Source organism: Oncorhynchus mykiss, chromosome 13 (assembly GCF_057628025.1).
Source record: "Oncorhynchus mykiss isolate SJ-2025 chromosome 13, ASM5762802v1, whole genome shotgun sequence".
NCBI lineage: Eukaryota > Metazoa > Chordata > Actinopteri > Salmoniformes > Salmonidae > Oncorhynchus > Oncorhynchus mykiss.
The window spans coordinates 60168119-60194622 of NC_143034.1; the positions used below are offsets into that span (position 1 = coordinate 60168119).

At 46.3% G+C, this 26504-nt stretch overlaps 1 protein-coding gene across 2 annotated transcripts in view; it reads right to left on the reverse strand.

Moving 5' to 3' along the window:
• Positions 1–26504, reverse strand: part of LOC110485210 (adhesion G protein-coupled receptor L1) — a 218625-nt gene that overhangs the window by 62470 nt on the left and 129651 nt on the right. The window contains exons 1-3 of one of the 2 annotated variants that reach the window (XM_090197035.1): positions 23269–23574; positions 17688–17901; positions 13206–13315 (exon numbers count right to left, since the gene is read on the reverse strand). In XM_090197035.1, the coding sequence (XP_090053161.1) occupies positions 13206–13315; positions 17688–17884 (307 nt within the window). In that variant the 5' untranslated portion in view covers positions 17885–17901; positions 23269–23574. Of the gene's footprint in view, positions 1–13205; positions 13316–17687; positions 17902–23268; positions 23575–26504 lie in introns of those variants that run through there. The other variant, XM_090197034.1, reaches the window with a different exon arrangement.

A 26504-nucleotide genomic window follows, 5' to 3' on the forward strand; every position in this document is an offset into this window, starting at 1 on the left:
GTTCTACTCTCATCTCTGCTCTCTACATTTACTGGGAGCAGGAACAGGTAGAGTTCTACTCTCCTCTCTACATTTACTGGGAGCAGGAACAGGTAGAGTTCTACTCTCCTCTCTACATTTACTGGGAGCAGGAACAGGTAGAGTTCTACTCTCCTCTCTCCTCTCTACATTTACTGGGAGCAGGAACAGGTAGAGTTCTACTCTCCTCTCTGCTCTCTACATTTACTGGGAGCAGGACAGGTAGAGTTCTACTCTCCTCTCTACATTTACTGGGAGCAGGACAGGTAGAGTTCTACTCTCCTCTCTACATTTACTGGGAGCAGGAACAGGTAGAGTTCTACTCTCCTCTCTGCTCTCTACATTTAATGGGAGCAGGAACAGGTAGAGTTCTACTCTCCTCTCTACATTTACTGGGAGCAGGAACAGGTAGAGTTCTACTCTCCTCTCTACATTTACTGGGAGCAGGAACAGGTAGAGTTCTACTCTCCTCTCTACATTTACTGGGAGCAGGAACAGATAGAGTTCTACTCTCCTCTCTACATTTACTGGGAGCAGGAACAGGTAGAGTGCTACTCTCCTCTCTACATTTACTGGGAGCAGGAACAAGTAGAGTTCTACTCTCCTCTCTACATTTACTGGGAGCAGGACAGGCAGAGTTCTACTCTCCTCTCTACATTTACTGGGAGCAGGGACAGGTAGAGTTCTACTCTCCTCTCTGCTCTCTACATTTAATGGGAGCAGGAACAGGTAGAGTTCTACTCTCCTCTCTACAATTACTGGGAACAGGGACAAGTAGAGTCCTACTCTCCTCTCTGCACTCTACACTAACTGGGAACAGGGACAGGTAGAGTTCTACTCTCCTCTCTGCTCTCTACATTTACTGGGAGCAGGAACAGGTAGAGTTCTACTCTCCTCTCTACATTTACTGGGAGCAGGAACAGGTAGAGTTCTACTCTCCTCTCTGCACTCTGCTCTCTACATTTACTGGGAACAGGGACAGGTAGAGTTCTACTCTCCTCTCTGCTCTCTACATTTACTGGGAGCAGGAACAGTTAGAGTTCTACTCTCCTCTCTACATTTACTAGGAGCAGGAACAGGTAGAGTTCTACTCTCCTCTCTGCACTCTGCTCTCTACATTTACTGGGAGCAGGAACAGGTAGAGTTCTACTCTCCTCTCTCCTCTCTACATTTACTGGGAGCAGGGACAGGTAGAGTTCTACTCTCCTCTCTACATTTACTGGGAGCAGGAACAGGTAGAGTTCTACTCTCATCTCTGCTCTCTACATTTACTGGGAGCAGGAACAGGTAGAGTTCTACTCTCCTCTCTACATTTACTGGGAGCAGGAACAGGTAGAGTTCTACTCTCCTCTCTACATTTACTGGGAGCAGGAACAGGTAGAGTTCTACTCTCCTCTCTACATTTACTGGGAGCAGGAACAGGTAGAGTTCTACTCTCCTCTCTACATTTACTGGGAGCAGGAACAGGTAGAGTTCTACTCTCCTCTCTACATTTACTGGGAGCAGGAACAGGTAGAGTTCTACTCTCCTCTCTCCTCTCTACATTTACTGGGAGCAGGAACAGGTAGAGTTCTACTCTCCTCTCTACATTTACTGGGAGCAGGAACAGGTAGAGTTCTACTCTCCTCTCTACATTTACTGGGAGCAGGAACAGGTAGAGTTCTACTCTCCTCTCTACATTTACTGGGAGCAGGAACAGGTAGAGTTCTACTCTCCTCTCTACATTTACTGGGAGCAGGAACAGGTAGAGTTCTACTCTCCTCTCTACATTTACTGGGAGCAGGAACAGGTAGAGTTCTACTCTCCTCTCTCCTCTCTACATTTACTGGGAGCAGGAACAGGTAGAGTTCTACTCTCCTCTCTACATTTACTGGGAGCAGGACAGGTAGAGTTCTACTCTCCTCTCTACATTTGCTGGGAGCAGGAACAGGTAGAGTTCTACTCTCCTCTCTACATTTACTGGGAGCAGGACAGGTAGAGTTCTACTCTCCTCTCTACATTTACTGGGAGCAGGAACAGATAGAGTTCTACTCTTCTTTCTACATTTACTGGGAGCAGGAACAGGTAGAGTTCTACTCTCCTCTCGACATTTACTGGGAGCAGGACAGGTAGAGTTCTACTCTCCTCTCTACATTTACTGGGAGCAGGAACAGGTAGAGTTCTACTCTCCTCTCTACATTTACTGGGAGCAGGAACAGATAGAGTTCTACTCTCCTCTCTGCTCTCTACATTTACTGGGAGCAGGACAGGTAGAGTTCTACTCTCCTCTCTACATTTACTGGGAGCAGGAACAGATAGAGTTCTACTCTCCTCTCTACATTTACTGGGAGCAGGGACAGGTAGAGTTCTACTCTCCTCTCTGCTCTCTACATTTACTGGGAGCAGGAACAGGTAGAGTTCTACTCTCCTCTCTACATTTACTGGGAGCAGGAACAGGTAGAGTTCTACTCTCCTCTCTGCACTCTGCTCTCTACATTTACTGGGAACAGGGACAGGTAGAGTTCTACTCTCCTCTCTGCTCTCTACATTTACTGGGAGCAGGAACAGTTAGAGTTCTACTCTCCTCTCTACATTTACTAGGAGCAGGAACAGGTAGAGTTCTACTCTCCTCTCTGCACTCTGCTCTCTACATTTACTGGGAGCAGGAACAGGTAGAGTTCTACTCTCCTCTCTCCTCTCTACATTTACTGGGAGCAGGGACAGGTAGAGTTCTACTCTCCTCTCTACATTTACTGGGAGCAGGAACAGGTAGAGTTCTACTCTCATCTCTGCTCTCTACATTTACTGGGAGCAGGAACAGGTAGAGTTCTACTCTCCTCTCTACATTTACTGGGAGCAGGAACAGGTAGAGTTCTACTCTCCTCTCTACATTTACTGGGAGCAGGAACAGGTAGAGTTCTACTCTCCTCTCTACATTTACTGGGAGCAGGAACAGGTAGAGTTCTACTCTCCTCTCTACATTTACTGGGAGCAGGACAGGTAGAGTTCTACTCTCCTCTCTACATTTACTGGGAGCAGGACAGGTAGAGTTCTACTCTCCTCTCTACATTTACTGGGAGCAGGAACAGGTAGAGTTCTACTCTCCTCTCTACATTTACTGGGAGCAGGACAGGTAGATTTCTACTCTCCTCTCTACATTTACTGGGAGCAGGAACAGGTAGAGTTCTACTCTCCTCTCTACATTTACTGGGAGCAGGACAGGTAGAGTTCTACTCTCCTCTCTCCTCTCTACATTTACTGGGAGCAGGAACAGGTAGAGTTCTACTCTCCTCTCTACATTTACTGGGAGCAGGAACAGGTAGAGTTCTACTCTCCTCTCTACATTTACTGGGAGCAGGAACAGGTAGAGTTATACTTTCCCCTCTACATTTTCTGGGAGCAGGAACAGGTAGAGTTCTACTCTCCTCTCTACATTTACTGGGAGCAGGAACAGGTAGAGTTCTACTCTCCTCTCTACATTTACTGGGAGCAGGAACAGGTAGAGTTCTACTTTCCCCTCTACATTTTCTGGGAGCAGGAACAGGTAGAGTTCTTCTCTCCTCTACATTTACTGGGAGCAGGACAGGTAGAGTTCTACTCTCCTCTCTACATTTACTGGGAGCAGGAACAGGTAGAGTTCTACTCTCCTCTCTCCTCTCTACATTTACTGGGAGCAGGAACAGTTAGAGTTCTACTCTCCTCTCTACATTTACTAGGAGCAGGAACAGGTAGAGTTCTACTCTCCTCTCTGCACTCTGCTCTCTACATTTACTGGGAGCAGGAACAGGTAGAGTTCTACTCTCCTCTCTCCTCTCTACATTTACTGGGAGCAGGGACAGGTAGAGTTCTACTCTCCTCTCTACATTTACTGGGAGCAGGAACAGGTAGAGTTCTACTCTCATCTCTGCTCTCTACATTTACTGGGAGCAGGAACAGGTAGAGTTCTACTCTCCTCTCTACATTTACTGGGAGCAGGAACAGGTAGAGTTCTACTCTCCTCTCTACATTTACTGGGAGCAGGAACAGGTAGAGTTCTACTCTCCTCTCTACATTTACTGGGAGCAGGAACAGGTAGAGTTCTACTCTCCTCTCTACATTTACTGGGAGCAGGACAGGTAGAGTTCTACTCTCCTCTCTACATTTACTGGGAGCAGGACAGGTAGAGTTCTACTCTCCTCTCTACATTTACTGGGAGCAGGAACAGGTAGAGTTCTACTCTCCTCTCTACATTTACTGGGAGCAGGACAGGTAGAGTTCTACTCTCCTCTCTCCTCTCTACATTTACTGGGAGCAGGAACAGGTAGAGTTCTACTCTCCTCTCTACATTTACTGGGAGCAGGAACAGGTAGAGTTCTACTCTCCTCTCTACATTTACTGGGAGCAGGAACAGGTAGAGTTATACTTTCCCCTCTACATTTTCTGGGAGCAGGAACAGGTAGAGTTCTACTCTCCTCTCTACATTTACTGGGAGCAGGAACAGGTAGAGTTCTACTCTCCTCTCTACATTTACTGGGAGCAGGACAGGTAGAGTTCTACTCTCCTCTCTACATTTACTGGGAGCAGGAACAGGTAGAGTTCTACTCTCCTCTCTACATTTACTGGGAGCAGGAACAGGTAGAGTTCTACTTTCCCCTCTACATTTTCTGGGAGCAGGAACAGGTAGAGTTCTTCTCTCCTCTACATTTACTGGGAGCAGGACAGGTAGAGTTCTACTCTCCTCTCTACATTTACTGGGAGCAGGAACAGGTAGAGTTCTACTCTCCTCTCTCCTCTCTACATTTACTGGGAGCAGGAACAGTTAGAGTTCTACTCTCCTCTCTACATTTACTAGGAGCAGGAACAGGTAGAGTTCTACTCTCCTCTCTGCACTCTGCTCTCTACATTTACTGGGAGCAGGAACAGGTAGAGTTCTACTCTCCTCTCTCCTCTCTACATTTACTGGGAGCAGGGACAGGTAGAGTTCTACTCTCCTCTCTACATTTACTGGGAGCAGGAACAGGTAGAGTTCTACTCTCATCTCTGCTCTCTACATTTACTGGGAGCAGGAACAGGTAGAGTTCTACTCTCCTCTCTACATTTACTGGGAGCAGGAACAGGTAGAGTTCTACTCTCCTCTCTACATTTACTGGGAGCAGGAACAGGTAGAGTTCTACTCTCCTCTCTACATTTACTGGGAGCAGGAACAGGTAGAGTTCTACTCTCCTCTCTACATTTACTGGGAGCAGGACAGGTAGAGTTCTACTCTCCTCTCTACATTTACTGGGAGCAGGACAGGTAGAGTTCTACTCTCCTCTCTACATTTACTGGGAGCAGGAACAGGTAGAGTTCTACTCTCCTCTCTACATTTACTGGGAGCAGGACAGGTAGATTTCTACTCTCCTCTCTACATTTACTGGGAGCAGGAACAGGTAGAGTTCTACTCTCCTCTCTACATTTACTGGGAGCAGGACAGGTAGAGTTCTACTCTCCTCTCTCCTCTCTACATTTACTGGGAGCAGGAACAGGTAGAGTTCTACTCTCCTCTCTACATTTACTGGGAGCAGGAACAGGTAGAGTTCTACTCTCCTCTCTACATTTACTGGGAGCAGGAACAGGTAGAGTTATACTTTCCCCTCTACATTTTCTGGGAGCAGGAACAGGTAGAGTTCTACTCTCCTCTCTACATTTACTGGGAGCAGGAACAGGTAGAGTTCTACTCTCCTCTCTACATTTACTGGGAGCAGGACAGGTAGAGTTCTACTCTCCTCTCTACATTTACTGGGAGCAGGAACAGGTAGAGTTCTACTCTCCTCTCTACATTTACTGGGAGCAGGAACAGGTAGAGTTCTACTTTCCCCTCTACATTTTCTGGGAGCAGGAACAGGTAGAGTTCTTCTCTCCTCTACATTTACTGGGAGCAGGACAGGTAGAGTTCTACTCTCCTCTCTACATTTACTGGGAGCAGGAACAGGTAGAGTTCTACTCTCCTCTCTCCTCTCTACATTTACTGGGAGCAGGAACAGTTAGAGTTCTACTCTCCTCTCTACATTTACTAGGAGCAGGAACAGGTAGAGTTCTACTCTCCTCTCTGCACTCTGCTCTCTACATTTACTGGGAGCAGGAACAGGTAGAGTTCTACTCTCCTCTCTCCTCTCTACATTTACTGGGAGCAGGGACAGGTAGAGTTCTACTCTCCTCTCTACATTTACTGGGAGCAGGAACAGGTAGAGTTCTACTCTCATCTCTGCTCTCTACATTTACTGGGAGCAGGAACAGGTAGAGTTCTACTCTCCTCTCTACATTTACTGGGAGCAGGAACAGGTAGAGTTCTACTCTCCTCTCTACATTTACTGGGAGCAGGAACAGGTAGAGTTCTACTCTCCTCTCTACATTTACTGGGAGCAGGAACAGGTAGAGTTCTACTCTCCTCTCTACATTTACTGGGAGCAGGACAGGTAGAGTTCTACTCTCCTCTCTACATTTACTGGGAGCAGGACAGGTAGAGTTCTACTCTCCTCTCTACATTTACTGGGAGCAGGAACAGGTAGAGTTCTACTCTCCTCTCTACATTTACTGGGAGCAGGACAGGTAGAGTTCTACTCTCCTCTCTCCTCTCTACATTTACTGGGAGCAGGAACAGGTAGAGTTCTACTCTCCTCTCTACATTTACTGGGAGCAGGAACAGGTAGAGTTCTACTCTCCTCTCTACATTTACTGGGAGCAGGAACAGGTAGAGTTATACTTTCCCCTCTACATTTTCTGGGAGCAGGAACAGGTAGAGTTCTACTCTCCTCTCTACATTTACTGGGAGCAGGAACAGGTAGAGTTCTACTCTCCTCTCTACATTTACTGGGAGCAGGACAGGTAGAGTTCTACTCTCCTCTCTACATTTACTGGGAGCAGGAACAGGTAGAGTTCTACTCTCCTCTCTACATTTACTGGGAGCAGGAACAGGTAGAGTTCTACTTTCCCCTCTACATTTTCTGGGAGCAGGAACAGGTAGAGTTCTTCTCTCCTCTACATTTACTGGGAGCAGGACAGGTAGAGTTCTACTCTCCTCTCTACATTTACTGGGAGCAGGAACAGGTAGAGTTCTACTCTCCTCTCTCCTCTCTACATTTACTGGGAGCAGGAACAGTTAGAGTTCTACTCTCCTCTCTACATTTACTAGGAGCAGGAACAGGTAGAGTTCTACTCTCCTCTCTGCACTCTGCTCTCTACATTTACTGGGAGCAGGAACAGGTAGAGTTCTACTCTCCTCTCTCCTCTCTACATTTACTGGGAGCAGGGACAGGTAGAGTTCTACTCTCCTCTCTACATTTACTGGGAGCAGGAACAGGTAGAGTTCTACTCTCATCTCTGCTCTCTACATTTACTGGGAGCAGGAACAGGTAGAGTTCTACTCTCCTCTCTACATTTACTGGGAGCAGGAACAGGTAGAGTTCTACTCTCCTCTCTACATTTACTGGGAGCAGGAACAGGTAGAGTTCTACTCTCCTCTCTACATTTACTGGGAGCAGGAACAGGTAGAGTTCTACTCTCCTCTCTACATTTACTGGGAGCAGGACAGGTAGAGTTCTACTCTCCTCTCTACATTTACTGGGAGCAGGACAGGTAGAGTTCTACTCTCCTCTCTACATTTACTGGGAGCAGGAACAGGTAGAGTTCTACTCTCCTCTCTACATTTACTGGGAGCAGGACAGGTAGATTTCTACTCTCCTCTCTACATTTACTGGGAGCAGGAACAGGTAGAGTTCTACTCTCCTCTCTACATTTACTGGGAGCAGGACAGGTAGAGTTCTACTCTCCTCTCTCCTCTCTACATTTACTGGGAGCAGGAACAGGTAGAGTTCTACTCTCCTCTCTACATTTACTGGGAGCAGGAACAGGTAGAGTTCTACTCTCCTCTCTACATTTACTGGGAGCAGGAACAGGTAGAGTTATACTTTCCCCTCTACATTTTCTGGGAGCAGGAACAGGTAGAGTTCTACTCTCCTCTCTACATTTACTGGGAGCAGGAACAGGTAGAGTTCTACTCTCCTCTCTACATTTACTGGGAGCAGGACAGGTAGAGTTCTACTCTCCTCTCTACATTTACTGGGAGCAGGAACAGGTAGAGTTCTACTCTCCTCTCTACATTTACTGGGAGCAGGAACAGGTAGAGTTCTACTTTCCCCTCTACATTTTCTGGGAGCAGGAACAGGTAGAGTTCTTCTCTCCTCTACATTTACTGGGAGCAGGACAGGTAGAGTTCTTCTCTCCTCTCTACATTTACTGGGAGCAGGAACAGGTAGAGTTCTACTCTCCTCTCTACATTTACTGGGAGCAGGAACAGGTAGAGTTCTACTCTCCTCTCTACGTTTACTGGGAGCAGGAACAGGTAGAGTTCTACTCTCCTCTCTGCTCTCTACATTTACTGGGAGCAGGAACAGGTAGAGTTCTACTCTCCTCTCTGCTCTCTACATTTACTGGGAGCAGGAACAGGTAGAGTTCTACTCTCCTCTCTACATTTACTGGGAGCAGGAACAGGTAGAGTTCTACTCTCCTCTCTACATTTACTGGGAGCAGGGACAGGTAGAGTTCTACTCTCCTCTCTACATTTACTGGGAGCAGGAACAGGTAGAGTTCTACTCTCCTCTCTACATTTACTGGGAGCAGGAACAGGTAGAGTTCTACTCTCCTCTCTACATTTACTGGGAGCAGGAACAGGTAGAGTTCTACTCTCCTCTCTACATTTACTGGGAGCAGGAACAGGTAGAGTTCTACTCTCCTCTCTGCACTCAGCTCTCTACATTTCCATGGGTTCCTACAGGCTTCGTCAGCAGCAGTTGTAGACGAACAGTTGTAGATGGGCCTTCCCAACAACGCAGAGAGAAAGAACATAGAGAACTAATAGGAAAGGAATAACACCTAGTAATACATTTACCAATAAATACACAATGAGTAACGATAACTTGGCTATATACATAAAGTACCAGTACCTAGTCGATGTGAAGGGTTCATTGAGTAGATACAGTGGGGCAAAAAAGTATTTAGTCAGCCACCAATTGTGCAAGTTCTCCCACTTAAAAAGATGAGAGGCCTTTAATTTTCATCATAGGTACACTTCAACTATGACAGACAAAATGAGAAAAAAAATCCAGAAAATCACATTGTAGGATTTTTAATGAATTGATTTGCTCGGCAACATGATATGAATCTACTGTGGTGTTGGATTTTTACTCCAGGAAATATATATATAGTATATTATAGTATAGCATAGTGTTGTTTAATGATGTGTGGTGAACTTGGAAATACATATAGTGTGTAGTATAGTATGGTATAATAAGGTATAGTTCATACAGTACACTCAGTATGTGTTGATAGAAGCCAGTTGTGAAGCAAGACTTGACAGAGTGAATCTGTGTCACAACAGTTTGTCTTGCTCTGTTCTGCCCAGTGAAGACAAAGTGATGTCTCTGTAAGGGCTTGCAGGGTTTTTGGCACTGTGAGATATGACTTGACTTGTTGGCTGTTGTTATGTTCTGCTGGCATGCTCACACATCCTAACACACACACTAACACACACACAAACACACACACTGGCCGCCTCTTCTGAGCTCATCTGACAGTGCTGTGTCGACTCAGCTGCTTCGCCTGTCACCTCCACGTTTCAGGTGGCTGGTAACACAAAGCGCTGTGTGACACGCACACAGAGGACCCTGTCACACACACACACACACACACACACCCACACGTGTCATGCCTGCACGCATCATGCCAGCTGCCAACAGCGGCCCTTTAAACACCCTCCCTCTATCCCTAACCCCTATCCCTCTCCCGTTAAGTAGAACCAAACAAACAAACATATGTCACCCATAAAGACACCAAAACACCCTGCACTCCCAGTGAGCCATGAAAGATGGGGCATTACCAGAGCGATTAGCAGCAGCAAATTCAATTAATCTCTGCAGAGGGAGAGGGGTAGAGAGCGGGAGGGATGGTACCCCCCTCTCCTGGTAATTAATAGAAGCCCAGTTAGATGTCACTAGGTTTGGGATGAGATGACCTTCTCCTGGTAATTAATAGAATACCAGTTAGATGTCACTAGGTTTGGGATGAGATGACCTTCTCCTGGTAATTAATAGAAGCCCAGTTAGATGTCACTAGGTTTGGGATGAGATGACCTTCTCCTGGTAATTAATAGAAGACCAGTTAGTTGCCACTAGGTTTGGGATGAGATGACCTTCTCCTGGTAATTAATAGAAGCCCAGTTAGTTGTCATTAGGTTTGGGATGAAATGACCTTCTCCTGGTAATTAATAGAAGACCAGTTAGTTGCCACTAGGTTTGGGATGAGATGACCTTCTCCTGGTAATTAATAGAAGCCCAGTTAGTTGCCACTAGGTTTGGGATGAGATGACCTTCTCCTGGTAATTAATAGAAGACCAGTTAGATGTCACTAGGTTTGGGATGAGATGACCTTCTCCTGGTAATTAATAGAAGCCCAGTTAGTTGTCATTAGGTTTGGGATGAAATGACCTTCTCCTGGTAATTAATAGAAGACCAGTTAGTTGCCACTAGGTTTGGGATGAGATGACCTTCTCCTGGTAATTAATAGAAGACCAGTTAGTTGGCACTAGGTTTGGGATGAGATGACCTTCTCCTGGTAATTAATAGAAGCCCAGTTAGTTGCCACTAGGTTTGGGATGAGGAGGACTGTAACACTGAATCTAATTCACTCAGGATCTATTTATATTCTGGTGGCAGAGCCCGACAACACGTAGGGTGGTGCGGCGGAATGCGGCGCGGGTGGGGAGAACTAACGTGTATGTGTGTGTGTTTGCAAGTCTGGTCTGGCCCACAGCCCATCCCTGAGGGAGAGGAGAAGACTGACGGAGGACTGTTCTAATTGGCTCGTCTTTCTCACTTCAGACAGCCAAGACTTTTCATCACGACGCGATCAGGTTCCAATTTTCTCATAACCCGCTCCACCCTCCTTCCTTCAGATCCAATAAACAAGCTTCTTTAATAGAAGACGGGAATAGGAAAAATGCAAGTCAGCAGCTATTTAATCATCACTTTCAATTGGCTCCTGTGTGCAGTCAGAGGGAAATGTCTGGTCTGGAATAAGAGAGAATAAGAGAGGACGGAAGAGGAAACTATTTATTTACAACCCAGGACCAGATCACCACCTAACAACAAAACAACACCAGAGTAGACCACATAAAGTAGAACATAGCAACAAGGGGCCAGCCAACCTGACCACCACAACAAGTCAACTCACATCTCAGGGCTACATTCAGAGAGAGAGATGATAGAGGAGACTGAAAGAGGACATGATCTCACCCAAAGGCTGCAGGGCAAAAGAGAGAGAGAAGAAGAAAGATAACACAGACTAGAAAACCTTCCCCAACAGCAAAGGTCACAGTTATAACTTTTACTGTTGCGATGGTAACAGGACTCAACCCTGAACTACAGTATATATCTAGAGGCAGGTTAGCTGAGGGCCTGTGAGCACCGAGCAGAGGAGGGTCAGAGTTCATCATAATCTTAAGGGGGCACAGCCAGCCAGGTAGGACAGCTCCTCTAGAGGCCTGGAGGCCATGCTGCACTTTGTGTTGCACTTGGACAGTTGAAAGTGGAGTGTTGGGACAACTCCTACAGGTGATAGAGGAGTGTTGGGACAACTCCTACAACCTGCAAAGAGAAAAGAAAGCGACATCGGAAGATAAAGAGAGGGAGGGAAAGAGATGAGATCAATGGAGAGAGTGAAAGAAATGTGGCAATGGATAAAGAGTAGAATATAAAGAGTTGTAGAAGAACGGCATGAAACCAAGAGAGAGAAGGCTGACAAGGAAGGAGAGATGAAAAAAGGTGATATTGACATGGAGATATGTTGAGAGGAAGAGAGGAGTGTGAGAATTCAGAGAAGAGGTCAGGGAGTTGTTGATGTCGGTGTTGCTTTCTTCAGTTCCTGTACTCACGGCTCCCTGAAGGAAAAAACATAGACATTCACCCACAGAGTATATTTTACCCACCTCTTCCCTTCATCCCTCCCATAGTCATCAACCAACACCCCCCCCCCCCCCCCCCCCCCCACACACACACACACACCACACTTCTGTCTCTTCCCAGTGGAGGGGGGATGAGGCGGCAGCCCCCTGGAATACTCCTGCACAGTGAGAGGATCAATGCTGAGAGTAATACTACATGAGGAGGAGGGGACACTGTCTGAGCAGAGATTTTCACATGACTGAGGCTCCACACAACACCAGAATCCTCACCCTGTCTGCCTGTGTTCTTGTGTTCTTGTGTGTGTGCATGCTTTAGGGTGTGATTGAGAGTGTGTGAGAGACAGTGTGTGATGTGGGTGTGTGTTTCTGCGTGTGTTTGTGTATGTGTGTGTGTGTGTGTGTTTGTACTTGTGTTTGTGTGTGTGTATGAGCAACAGAGCGTGTGCGTAATGTGTGTGTACGTGCGTGTGTGTGTGTGTGTCACACCTGCCACGGAGATGTGAGCAGCACCCGAGGGAGCCGGCAGCCAGTTACCATGGGGATATTGAAATGTGCACATCTTCAGGGTCATGTGGTCTAAAATAAGCCCTTTGCTGTTTGTGTTAACATTGTGGCATGATGACACAGACACAGTCTCCTGCCTCCCAGTCTCACTGTGGACAATGTTCACTGTTCTTGGAGATCAGAGGGACCACTAAGATGTTTGGCACCAGATAAAGCAAGCTATCAGGCCCAGGGGTCAACGTGTGTGTGAGTGTGGTGGTGTGTGTTACCGCTATGATCGGCAATAAAGGCTGACCCCTCGCTGTACTGCTGTATGAAGTGCTTATCTGCCATGGTGTTTGTGGAGCACCTTCCCCGTGTGAAAATCTCTCTCAGCCTCTGGAGCGTTGCACTGTCGATGGAGAAAAAGGGTTTAGTGCTGTGTGTGTGTGTGTGTGTGTGTGTGTGTGTGTGTGTGTGTAGGTGTGTTTGTTTGCAGGTGTGTGTGTGTGTGTAAGAGAGAGAGAGAGCAAGAGCGAGAGAGCAATGTGTGTCTGTCTGGTCTGGTCTTGGTCTGTCTGTTTGTGTGTGTGGCTGAGTGTCTGAGAGAGCGAGTCTGCGTGTGTGTTGGTGTGAATGACAGTCAGTTGCTGAGAGGGCTGAGAGGGGTTAGGTTGGGGAGAAGGGGGATGGGGATGGGGGGTGGGGAAGGGGGTGAGGGGGGTGGGTGATGGGGGGTCTGGGTACTCACTGTAGGGGACACACTCGTACTGTATCTCCAGGTACTTGTAGGTCCCTGGGCAGGGGTCTGGGAACACATCGGACCCTGCCACCACCACACACTGGGTACGGTTATTACATCTGTCCCACAGAGAGAGAGAGGGGGAGAGAGAGAGAGGGGGGGGGGGGAGAGAGAGAGAGAGAGAGAGAGAGATATATAGAGAGATATATATATATATAGAGAGAGAGAAAGAGTGAGAGAGAGAGATAGAAAGAAAGAGAGAGATAGAAAGAAAGAGTGAGAGAGAAAAAGAGAGAAAGAGCAAGAGAGAGAGAAAGAGCAAGAGAGAGAGAGAGAAAGAGCAAGAGAGAGAGAGAGAAAGAGCAAGAGAGAGAGAGAGAAAGAGCAAGAGAGAGAGATAGAGAGAGAGATAGAAAGAAAGAGCGAGAAAGAGAGAGTGAGTGAGGGGAGAGAGAGAACATTAAAAAGGAACACAAAATTCAACATACAAATTAGGATCTGGCTAAAAATACTTGAATCAGTTATAGAACCCATTGCCCTTTATGGTTGTGAGGTCTGGGGTCCGCTCACCAACCAAGAATTCACAAAATGGGACAAACACCAAATTGAAACTCTGCATGCAGAATTATGCAAAAAGATCCTCTATGTACAACGCAAAACAGCAAATAATGTACGCAGAGTAGAATTTGGGCCGATACCCACTAATTATCTAAAATCTCCAGAAAAGAGATGTTAAATTCTACAACCACCTAAAAAGGAAACAATTCCCAAACCTTCCATAACAAAGCCATCACCTACAGAGAGATGATCCTGGTGAAGACTCTGTTCAGAAACACATACAGACCCCACAGAGCCCCAGGACAGCAACACAATTAGACCCAACCAAATCATGAGAAAACAAAAAGATAATTACTTGACACATTGGAAAGAATTAACAAAAAAACAGAGCAAACTAGAATGCTATTTGGCCCTAAACAGAGAGTACACAGTGGCAGAATACCTGACAACTGTGACTGACCCAAAATTAAGGACATCATTGACTATGTACAGACTCAGTGAACATAGCCTTGCTATTGAGAAAGGCCGCCGTAGGCAGACCTGGCTCTCAAGAAAAGACATGTGCTCACTGCCCACAAAATGAGGTGGAAATTGAGCTGCACTTCCTAACCTCCTGCCAAATGTATGACCATATTAGAGACACATATTTCCCTCAGATTACACAGATCCACAAAGAATTTGAAAACAAACCCAATTTTGATAAACTCCAATATCTACTGGGTGAAATTCCACAGTGCCACAAGAAAACGGTAACCAGTGAAGAACAAACGCCAGTGTTAATACGGCCTATATTTATTTTCCCTTTTGTACTTTTTGCACATCATTACAACACTGTATAAATAAATATGACATTTGAATGTAATGTTTACTGTTCATTTTGTATTGTTTATTTATCTTTTGTTTATTATCTATGTTGCTCTGTCTGTATGCTATGTCTTGCTTGTTCTATGTTGCTCTGTCTGTATGCTATGTCTTGCTTGTTCTATGTTGCTCTGTCTGTATGCTATGTCTTGCTTGTTCTATGTTGCTCTGTCTGTATGCTATGTCTTGCTTGTTCTATGTTGCTCTGTCTGTATGCTATGTCTTGCTTGTTCTATGTTGCTCTGTCTGTATGCTATGTCTTGCTTGTTCTATGTTGCTCTGTCTGTATGCTATGTCTTGCTTGTTCTATGTTGCTCTGTCTGTATGCTATGTCTTGCTTGTTCTATGTTGCTCTGTCTGTATGCTATGTCTTGCTTGTTCTATGTTGCTCTGTCTGTATGCTATGTCTTGCTTGTCCTATGTTGCTCTGCGTGTGCTCACTGCTCAATGATTGTCTATATTGTAATTGTTTTTAATAACCTGCCCTGGGACGGCGGTTGAAAATTAGCCGGCTGGCTAAAACCGACACTTTTACTGAAACGTTGTTTAATGTGCACTGTCCCTGTAAAAATAAAATAAACTCAAACTTAAACTATTTCACTTGCTTTGGCAATGTACACATATGTTTCCCATGCCAAATAAAGCCCCTCAAGTATCCGCCCCTTTTGTACATTTTCGCCTAAAATGACATACCCAAATCTAACTGCCTGTAGCTCAGGACCTGAAGCAAGGATATGCATATTCTTGACACCATTTGAAAGGAAACACTTTGAAGTGTGTGGAAATGTTAAATGAATGTAGGAGAATAGAACACATTAGATCTGCTAAAAACATTTTTGTATTTTTGAAATCTTTTTGAAATCTTTGAAATGCAAGAGAAAGGCCATAATGTATTATTCCAGCCCAGGTGCAATTTAGATTTTGTGTATGCGCAAAGTTTTAGACTGATCCAATGAACCATTGCATTTCTGGTCAAAATGTTGTGTCAACACTGCCCAAATGTGCCTAATTGGTTTATTAATAACTTTTCAAGTTCATAACTGTGCACTCTCCTCAAACAATAGTGTGGTATTCTTTCACTGTAACAGCTACTGTAAATTGGACAGTGCAGTTAGATTAACAATAATCTAAACTTTCTGCCAATATCAGACATGTCTCTGTCCTGGGAAATGTTCTTGTTACTTACAACCTCATGCTAATTGCATTAGCCTATGTTAGCTCAACCGTCCCACGGGGGACCCACCGATCCTGTAGAAATTGAAATAGAATTGAAATTGAATTGAGAGTGAGAGAGAGAGAGAGAGAGAGAGAGAGAGAGAAACATGGGAACAGAGAAATAAAACTAGACAGAGGAGAGTGAAGAGAGTGATGAGAAAAAAATGAATGAGGTCATTGAGAGAATGACAGAAGAGACAAAAGAGAAGAGGCAGAAAAATGTCCTTGGGGCTAAAGACGGAGGGAACGGGTCGGAAGGGGGTCATTTCACACTAGACTAGATCATGTGACAGCTGGACCTGAGGGGATGAGGCGATGGAGGGATGAGGGAGGAAGAGTGCCGTAAGAGTCTCCCTCCCCCGATGGCTTGTGAGTGTGAGCAATTAAAGGTGAGAGAATGAGGGGGAGGGGGACTAGTGCTGCTAAGACACACACACACACACACACACACACACACACACACAGCTCAATGTATGCTCCCTCACACAATCACACTCCCAGCACACACACTTCCCTTTTCAGTACATTCCCCCCTTATCTGTCCTCCTCTATCCACCTCTGTCCTCCTCTTTCTTCTATCCTCCTCTATCCTCCTCTGTCTTCTGTCCTCCTCTGTCCTCCTCTGTCCACCTCTGTCCTCCTCTGTCTTCTATCCTCCTCTGTCTTCTGTCCTCCTCTGTCTTCTGTCCTCCTCTGTCCTCCTCTATCCTCTGTCCTCCTCTATCCTCTGTCCTCCCCTATCCTCCTCTATCCTCTGTCCTCCTCTATTCTCCTCTGTCTTCTATCCACCTCTGTCCTCCTCTGTCTTCTATCCACCTCTGTCCTCCTCTGTCTTCTATCTTCCTCTGTCCCTCTCTGTCTTCTATCCACCTCTGTCCTCCTCTGTCTTCTATCCACCTCTGTCCTCCTCTGTCTTCCTCTGTCCTGGTCGGTCCTCCTCTGTCTTCTATCCACCTCTGTCTTCCTCTGTCCTGGTCTGTCCTCCTCTGTCTTCTATCCTCCTCTGTCCACCTCTGTCCTCCTCTGTCTTCCTCTGCCCTGGTCTGTCCTCCTCTGTCTTCTATCCTCCTCTGTCCACCTCTGTCTTCCTCTGCCCTGGTCTGTCCTCCTCTGTCTTCTATCCTCCTCTGTCCACCTCTATCCTCCTCTGTACTTCTTTGTCCTGCTCTATCCTTCTCTGTCCTCCTCTATCTTCCTCTGTCCTCCTCTATCCAGCTTTAGCATTATTTCTCTCTTTCTGCTCTCTCTCTTGTTCATTCTCCATTTCTCTCCACGCCACTGCTGCACTCTCTTTATCTCCCCATCAGTGGTTCACTCTAGCCCAATCCCTCCCTCCATCCCTCCATCCCTACATCAATCCCCTTCAGATCTCTCCATCTCTCCATCCCTCCATCCCCACACCATTCCTCCTGTCCATCTCTCTCTCCCTCTGTGCTTCCCTCCATCTCACCAGTAGCACCCTCTCCCTCCGTTACATGTGTGATGGATAGCAGGGAGAGGGCTGCCATAGATCAGCTCTATGAGGAGGCAGATGCTAAGCACCGCCAGAGTGCAGCTGCAGGCAGCCACACTACAAACACAAATCTCACTACACACATACTGCATGCACTCGACTTTACACACTAACAGAACATAAGATAAAAAAACAAGCAGGACAGAAAGACACACCCACCCTGGGTGTCCTATGTCTTCTTATTTATCTTACACACACACACACACACACACACACACACACACACACACACACACACACACACACACACACACACACACACACACACACACACACACACACACACACACACACACACACACACACACACACACACACCTATCCACCCAACCCTCCCACCATACCTCTGTGACATGATCTTGAAGGCGTCAGGCAGGTAACACTGCACGTTCTCCATTTGGAAGGGGTCAGCGTCACAGATCTTGTCGTCCGTGCGGCCGTAGTTGGCTGTCTCAATCATGATGACATCACTGCCAGGGCAGCGCAGCTCGATGGGGTATCCCTCGCACGCCAGCTCTCTACGCATCAGGCCGAAGGGCATCGCTGACCGACTCAGAGCTACAGCAGAGAAAGAGAGAGAGGAGAGAGAGGGAGAGACAGAGGAGAGAGAGAGAGAGAGAGAGAAGGTGTGTTATTGACAATGTAAGTGCATGGTATGAAATAGGAGGGAAATCATACAAACAAATGGCAGACATACCACTCTCTGTAGAATAACAGAAACAGCATAAAGCAAATGACTAGGTAGAGAAAATGCTAGTCATCATGTACAGTAGCAGAAAGACAGGGCCTAAGAGCAGAATTTGTATTTTTGCATAGCAGTTAGAATATAACATAAACACAATGAGACCATCATCTCAATTCACAGAGGACACAACTAAAAACAGTGTAGCCAGCCTCATAGACAGAGAGTGCAAGTGGACCTTGGATCCTAAAAGAGCACTTCCAGACCAGACCTGCCTCCCAAATGGCACCCTATTCCCTATAGTACACACATTATTTTTAATATGGAATAGGGTGCCATTTGAGACACACCCCAGCTCTCCCAATCATGATATTTACCCACTTTGAGAGGCAAACTGTTAAACTTTCTGGCTTGTTCCATTAACAGACTCCCACACACACAGCTAGCAGCTCAACCCCCACCACTCGGACACGCACGCGTCTGACGCACAGCTCTGAAATAGAATGTCTGCCTTCCAGCCGACGTCAACATTACACCTGAGTAGGGCTCACCTCCATACGGAGAGGGGGAATGAGGGAGGGAGAGGAGGGAGAGGAGGAGACAAGAAAATACATTGAACAGAGAAGAGAAGAGGGCCTAAGAGAGGGAGAGAGAATCTCACCCTCGCCTCAGGCAGGGCCTCTCTGTACGAGGGCTGGCATTCCCCTAGGCTCCCTCCCCCCACCTGTGTCATCTGTTTGTTTGGCATTTGTACGCCCACTCCATGCAATCAGAAGACTGAGAGGGCAGCTAGGAGCGAGAGAGCTGGTGCGACGGACAGAGAGAGGGGGCAGCCAGGGTAGCGGGGGTTAATCGCTGTGCCAGGGCTGAGAGGGCAGCTAGGAGAGAGAGAGCTGGCGCGGTGGACAGAGAGAGGGGGCAGCCAGGGTAGCGGGGGTTAATCGCTGTGCCAGGGCTGAGAGGGCAGCTAGAAGAGAGAGAGCTGGCGCGGCGGACAGAGAGAGGGGGCAGCCAGGGTAGCGGGGGTTAATCGCTGTGCCTGGGCTGAGAGGGCAGCTAGGAGAGAGAGAGCTGGCGCGGCGGACAGAGAGAGGGGGCAGCCAGGGTTAATCGCTGTGCCAGGGCTGAGAGGGCAGCTAGGAGAGAGAGAGCTGGCGCGGCGGACAGAGAGAGGGGGCAGCCAGGGTAGCGGGGGTTAATCGCTGTGCCAGGGCTGAGAGGGCAGCTAAGAGAGAGAGAGCTGGCACGGCGGACAGAGAGAGGGGGCAGCCAGGGTAGCGGGGGTTAATCGCTGTGCCAGGGCTGAGAGGGCAGCTAGGAGAGAGAGAGCTGGCACGGCGGACAGAGAGAGGGGGCAGCCAGGGTAGCGGGGGTTAATCGCTGTGCCAGGGCTGAGAGGGCAGCTAGGAGAGAGAGAGCTGGCACGGCGGACAGAGAGAGGTGGCAGCCAGGGTAGCGGGGGTTAATCGCTGTGCCAGGGCTGAGAGGGCAGCTAGGAGAGAGAGAGCTGGCACGGCGGACAGAGAGAGGGGGCAGCCAGGGTAGCGGGGGTTAATCGCTGTGCCAGGGCTGAGAGGGCAGCTAGGAGAGAGAGAGCTGGCGCGGCGGACAGAGAGAGGGGGCAGCCAGGGTAGCGGGGGTTAATCGCTGTGCCAGGGCTGAGAGGGCAGCTTAGGAGAGAGAGAGCTGGCGCGGCGGACAGAGAGAGTGGCCAGCCAGGGTTAATCGCTGTGCCAGCGCTGAGAGGGCAGCTAGGAGAGAGAGAGCTGGCGCGGCGGACAGAGAGAGGGGGCAGCCAGGGTAGCGGGGGTTAATCGCTGTGCCAGGGCTGAGAGGGCAGCTAGGAGAGAGAGAGCTGGCACGGCGGACAGAGAGAGGGGGCAGCCAGGGTAGCGGGGGTTAATCGCTGTGCCAGGGCTGAGAGGGCAGCTAGGAGAGAGAGAGCTGGCACGGCGGACAGAGAGAGGGGGCAGCCAGGGTAGCGGGGGTTAATCGCTGTGCCAGGGCTGAGAGGGCAGCTAGGAGAGAGAGAGCTGGCACGGCGGACAGAGAGAGGGGGCAGCCAGGGTAGCGGGGGTTAATCGCTGTGCCAGGGCTGAGAGGGAAGCTAGGAGAGAGAGAGCTGGCGCGGCGGACAGAGAGAGGGGGCAGCCAGGGTTAATCGCTGTGCCAGGGCTGAGAGGGCAGCTAGGAGAGAGAGAGCTGGCGCGGCGGACAGAGAGAGGGGGCAGCCAGGGTTAATCGCTGTGCCAGGGCTGAGAGGGCAGCTAGGAGAGAGAGAGCTGGCGCGGCGGACAGAGAGAGGGGGCAGCCAGGGTTAATCGCTGTGCCAGGGCTGAGAGGGCAGCTAGGAGAGAGAGAGCTGGCGCGGCGGACAGAGAGAGGGGGCAGCCAGGGTTAATCGCTGTGCCAGGGCTAAGAGGGCAGCTAGGAGAGAGAGAGCTGGCGCGGCGGACAGAGAGAGGGGGCAGCCAGGGTAGCGGGGGTTAATCGCTGTGCCAGGGCTGAGAGGGCCACAGACATACTCAGAGAGAGACACTCTTCATCCACTCCATCTCTCTCTCCCTCATCCCCCTCTCCATCTCTCTCTCCCTCTCCTCTATCCCCCTCTCCATCTCTCTTCATCTGCACAAGTAGGCTTTCTAGCGGCCTCTGCATTCAGACCTTCAACAAATTCAGTCCTACTCAGCTCACCACAAAATGGCTGCAGCCTTGGCATGTCCTCCACAAGGTCCAGTAGATAAGCTCCAAAAAAATACCATATTGTTAAATTTGGCATGAAGAATGACAATTGAGGTGCTTGTATAATTGTTCCGCATTGAACAAAACCTGATATAGTGCCATTCATCAAAGCCTTGGGCCTGCATGTTGTGCCCCATAAAGGTCAATGGTGAAAATGCACTTGCCAGCATTTCATTTTGGGTCGTTGCTTCCCCTGAGTTGGATCTATGTGGCCCTGCATTTGCTGTTTTCTCACCCGGCTGGTATGTCTTGACAGTGTGTTTAAAAGTGCAAATGAAAAAACCTTCACTTGAACATGATTGGTCAACTCTCCCAGCCTTCCTCCATCAATGTATGTGAATATTTGGGTTGCTGCAGTTCAGACCTGTGGCTCTCTAACCTTGCCCACTCTGAGAGCTGCAAAAACTTGAAATCAGTCACCAAAGATAGGGGATAAAATGCAAAAAGGCTAAACAGCAAGAATGTTGTTCAAATGTGCTCAACAGGGTGGGTTAAATTGCCAGAAAAAGGTACTATAGAGTTAGAATATGGTAAATAAGTGTTTAATTAAAAAACATTATTTGGTGAAAAATATCATTGAATTGATGTCAAAAGACTATATACATTGATTAAACAATATTTCATGCTCCTTGTGGTAAATTAATCAATATTCAGACTAAAGAACGCCTATAAAATAATGCCTTTAATTGTAATAAAAAGCTGCACTCAAATTGTCACATATCTGAAATTGTAGTCTGAACATGTGGAAAACATGATGGAGAAATATGGATCATTTGAAATGTAAGAAAATAATTTTGGGGGACATTGTACTATATACCACCCAGAAACGCATTCATTTAAATGTAATTCAATATTCATGTTTGGACACACAAATGATCATAATTTGCTCAAATTTGCCATCAGTCCTCATATAAAGTGATACTGTGAGATTGAGATGAACTCATGGACAAGATTTCAATTGTTTGTCTCTGTGTGACATATAAAAGGAAGCTTGTGGTAGTTGTATGGGCCAATCCCGAACTAGTGTTCGCTCAACGACTGGAAGTCGACAGCTACATACAGAACAAGAGATGTGCTTGTTTTGTGCTGGGGAACCCCGTATTAAATACTAAGCATGGCCTCCCCTCCCCTCAATGAAAGCTGGGTTTGTATCCTGCCCAATGCATTCAACAAGTAGCCAAGCCAATCCATAAAGGGTTTTGATCGTGAGACTGCCTTGAAATAAATCTTTCATCACCAAATACTTTTTTTAAAGATCACAGTTGGGAGCAGCAAAACAGTGAGCAGACATTCTCACGCCCATCATGAAATGAGAAATGTGATGAGGCCGGTGACCCTCGTATTTAGAAACATAGTTTACCTGTAACAATTTCTTGTTAGGGGTTCAGGCAGCGAAGCTGCAAGAAACCATATTGTACTTGTTGGTTCCCCAGCAGTGAGCTCCCTTCTCCTACTCAAAGAGCTTAAGAGAGTTGTAGGGCTTCCCAGACACAGCCCATCTGTAAATAGCCCATCCAACTACTTACCTCATCCCCATATTGTTTTTCTTTACGTTTTTATTTATTTTGCACACCAGTATTTCTACTTGCTCATCATCATCTGCACATCTATCACTCCAGTGTTAATTTGCTAAATTGTAATTACTTTGCTACTATGGCCTATTTATTGCCTTACTCCATTTGCACACACTGTGTATAGATTTTTCTACTGTGTTATTGACTGTACTTTTGTTTATCCCATGTGTAACTCTGTGTTGTTGTTTTTGGCGCACTGCTTTGCTTTATCTTGGCCAGGTCGCATTTGTCAATGAGAACTTGTTCTTAACTGGCCTACCTAGTTAAATAAAGGTGGAAAAAAATGTCTCCCCCAGCAAGTCTGTCTCATTCTACCTCTTGATGTTTCAATGGTGCCAAGGATAGTTCCAGTTTTTATATGCTCTGATGTTTGCCTCTCTATGACACACCAGGTCTGATTCCAGCAACATGTGCTGTTTGCTCTGTTTGGGTCCTTCCACTGCTACTACATCTTAACAAGGCAAAGGTCTGGAATTAATCTGAGCCGTGTTACAGCACTATAGCAGACTTTTAAAGATCATTTATGCTTGAGCCGTCATGCGTAGTGTTTCCTGTGAATTTGATCTCTGCTAACATCTGGGAAAATGCCTTTAAAAGGCTCATAGAGAGCAATAGTAATAGTGTCTTTTTGTAGGCACTAATGCAGGCTAACACTGTCATGGCTCGCTGGCCAAAGCTTATGGGGAAATGAATGTTTTTGGAGGAGGGATTCAGGATAAACGCTGAAAATAAGGTCTGTGGTAAACACAGGCTTAGGAGATCTGATACGTGTTATTCTATGAGATAATCTTCATCAGCTAACATAACTTCTTGTGAAGTTTATGTAATCAAAACAAGCAAAAAGCTAACGATGTGCTAACATGTAAAAATATAAAACTACACCTCAGGTCGTGTGCTTTTGACATCGAGCTAAACGGCGTAGGTTACCTTATCAGACGGACCCAAAGTCTCCTCTAGACATCGTTGGGGAACTGATAAAATGAGCACCTTCCCGCTGAGGAGATATGGTTGCAGCCTGGAGCAAAACAATCTACCATCCTTGCATTTTTGTTCGAGCTGGTAAGCAGAAAGCTAACTAGCTTTTAGGCGGACTAGTGTAGCGTAGACTAGTTTGCATGGTCGGCGTAGTGACGTGAAGATGCTTGCCATTAAAGCTGAAGTTCAAGTTCTCTGACAGTTAGCGACTCATTAGCAAGTGACTTATTTTGAGAACGTAAAAGCTTTATAATTCCTAACGGTCATGTTAACTGACTGTTATCATCTCATAGAAGCCTCTGTTAACCTCTGACCTTATTTTCAGCACTTATCCCAAATAGGAATAGCAAACGAACCAGAGGTAGAAAATTATCATTAATTTCCGTTTTTTAGGACTACAAGCTGACAAGCGCTATTGTCGACTGTCTAGCGCTATTTTATTTTTATTTATTCGTTATTTTACCAGGTAAGTTGACTGAGAACACGTTCTCATTTGCAGCAACGACCTGGGGAATAGTTACAGGGGAGAGGAGGGGGATGAATGATCCAATTGTAAACTGGGGATTATTAGGTGACCGTGATGGTTTGAGGACCAGATTAGGAATTTAACTGCACATGGGTTGAATCCCGGCCAAAGTCCCATTGCCCATTCACCCATTACTCTTTTCATATTATTTATTAATGCACACAAGCTTTGTATTTAACACACCACTTTGAAAGTGAGAGTATCAACATTTTACTGGGATTTCTGATGGATTATCATCATTGTTGAGATTGTTGCATTTTTGTGACTATATCAGGTTTTGTTAAGCGCGAATTTCAATGCTTCTATACCAAAGTGAATCATTTTGGAGCTTACCTAGTGGACTAACAGTCAGAGCTCAGAGGCAGAGGGACGAGTTGGCAGGGGAGCTCTCCTTGGTGATGAAGGACAGCCAGTACATATGAGTGGAGCTTTCCACTGCCAGCTAGACACATAACTGCTGTCCATGGTGCTGAAGGAGTATGATGAGAATACGTCTATATAAATGCATTTGGAGAGCAATAACAATTGGAGTCTGGCTATGGTTTGTTCTACATCAGACAGACTAGAATAACCAATGGAGCTAGCAATGCATTGCGCTACATCAGAGTGACTGCAAAGTCTATGGGAGGGAACAGTCCACGGTACTGAAAACAGAATGATAGGTAGTGATAGGCTCTTTACGACCTTGAATCAACAGAGGGAACATTTTACACATTAAGTATGCCCCTTTCTTTGATCGGTGCCATTTTCTCAGTTTACCTCAGAGTCAAAGCTAGCTATCTCCAACCAACCAGATTTGACAAGAGAACTTTAAAAAGCTGCTGCTCTCCTCACCTACTTAGCCCTCTTATACTCCCCTGACCAGACTGTATTAGCAGTTGAGAAAGGCAGGACGCCGAAAAGCTGGGTTCTATGCTGGCTTATTGATATAATTAATTAAAATGAATGAAAAATGACTGAATAAAGCATATAAACAGGCTGTATTAGAGACTAGACTAGGAGACACTGTCTCTTCTCTCATCTCTCAGTGCTGGAACACACAGAACAGAACAGGCCTGTTTTCCTTGGCAGTTGATGATGAGGTTCTGGGTGAATTAGATTTCAGTCTATCCATTCAGGAAATGTGCCCGTAAGGGTCAACGTCAATGTCAGTCATTTCCAGAGATGCTGTGTAGCTGCAGCTACATGACTCACTGCATTGAGACTAGCTCATATTTCTAAATGGCATTCATGCAGCTGCATTACTTGGGTAATGTTGTGTCAGTGTGTAACTAAGGACATTAAGGCTGAATAGCCAGATCAAATTTATTTTAAATCCTTTATGCCTCAGCAGCATAATATTTCTTCGTAACGGCCTTATAAAAACACAACCAGACAAAGACGGCAAAAACACATTCATATTAGGAACACAGATGTTTCACACTCTCTCACTCTCTCTCTCTCTCTCGATCACAAACATTCTAATAAATGCATGCATATTCGCCCACGCACACACAGTCAGAGAGACAGACACATGCACACACACACACACACACACACACACACACACAGTCAGAGAGACAGACACATGCACACACACACACACACACACACACACACACACACACACACACACACACACACACACACACACACACAGTCAGAGAGACAGACACATGCAAACACACACACACACATACACACACACACACACACACACACACACACACACACACACACACACACACACACACACACACACACACACACACAGTCAGAGAGACAGACACACACACACACACACACAGTCAGAGAGACAGACACACACACAGTGCGGGGAATCTGTACTTTACTTTACTATTTATATTCTGCACAAATGTTACTTTTACTCCACTACATTCCTAAAGAAAATATATTTTTACTCCATACATTTTCCCTGACACCCAAAAAGTACTCGTTACATTTTGAATGCTTAGCAGGACAGGAAAATGGTCTAATTCACACATTTATCAAGAGAACATCCCCGGTCATGCCTACTGCTTCTGATTTGGCAGACTCACTAAACACAAAGGCTTCATATGTAAGTGATGTCTGAGTGTTGAAGCCCCTGAACATCCGTAAATAAAAAGAACAGAAAATCGTTCCGCCTGGTTTGCCTAATATACGGAATTAGAAATTATTTATACTTTTACTTTTGATACTTATGTATATTTTAGCAATTACATTTACTTTTGATACTTATGTATATTTAAAACCAAATACTTTTAGACCTTTACTCAAGTAGTATTTTACTGGGTGACTTTCACTTTTACTTGAGTCATTTACAATTACAGTTTTTTACAATCGCTAGGACACATTTGTCAATACTGAAGACACTTTTTCTCTTCACACAGTTCTCCTAACCAACTTTCAGCTTTGCACAGCAGTTAATTTCATATCCAAAATGAACTAAAACTACCAAAATACTTCATACATGTCTCAAATCAACTCATTCTTCCATAACACTAGCAAAGGTTGTCACCCAGCAAGCACACTGTCGCTCATAAAACAATGACCTAAAAAACACTAACAACAGGTAGCATTACACAATGTTTTCGTTAGTTACGTTTCTTTACAAAACAAGAATGACACCTCTCTACTGTTTAGAATTCACTGCAGTATATGTTACAGGAATGAATCAGAC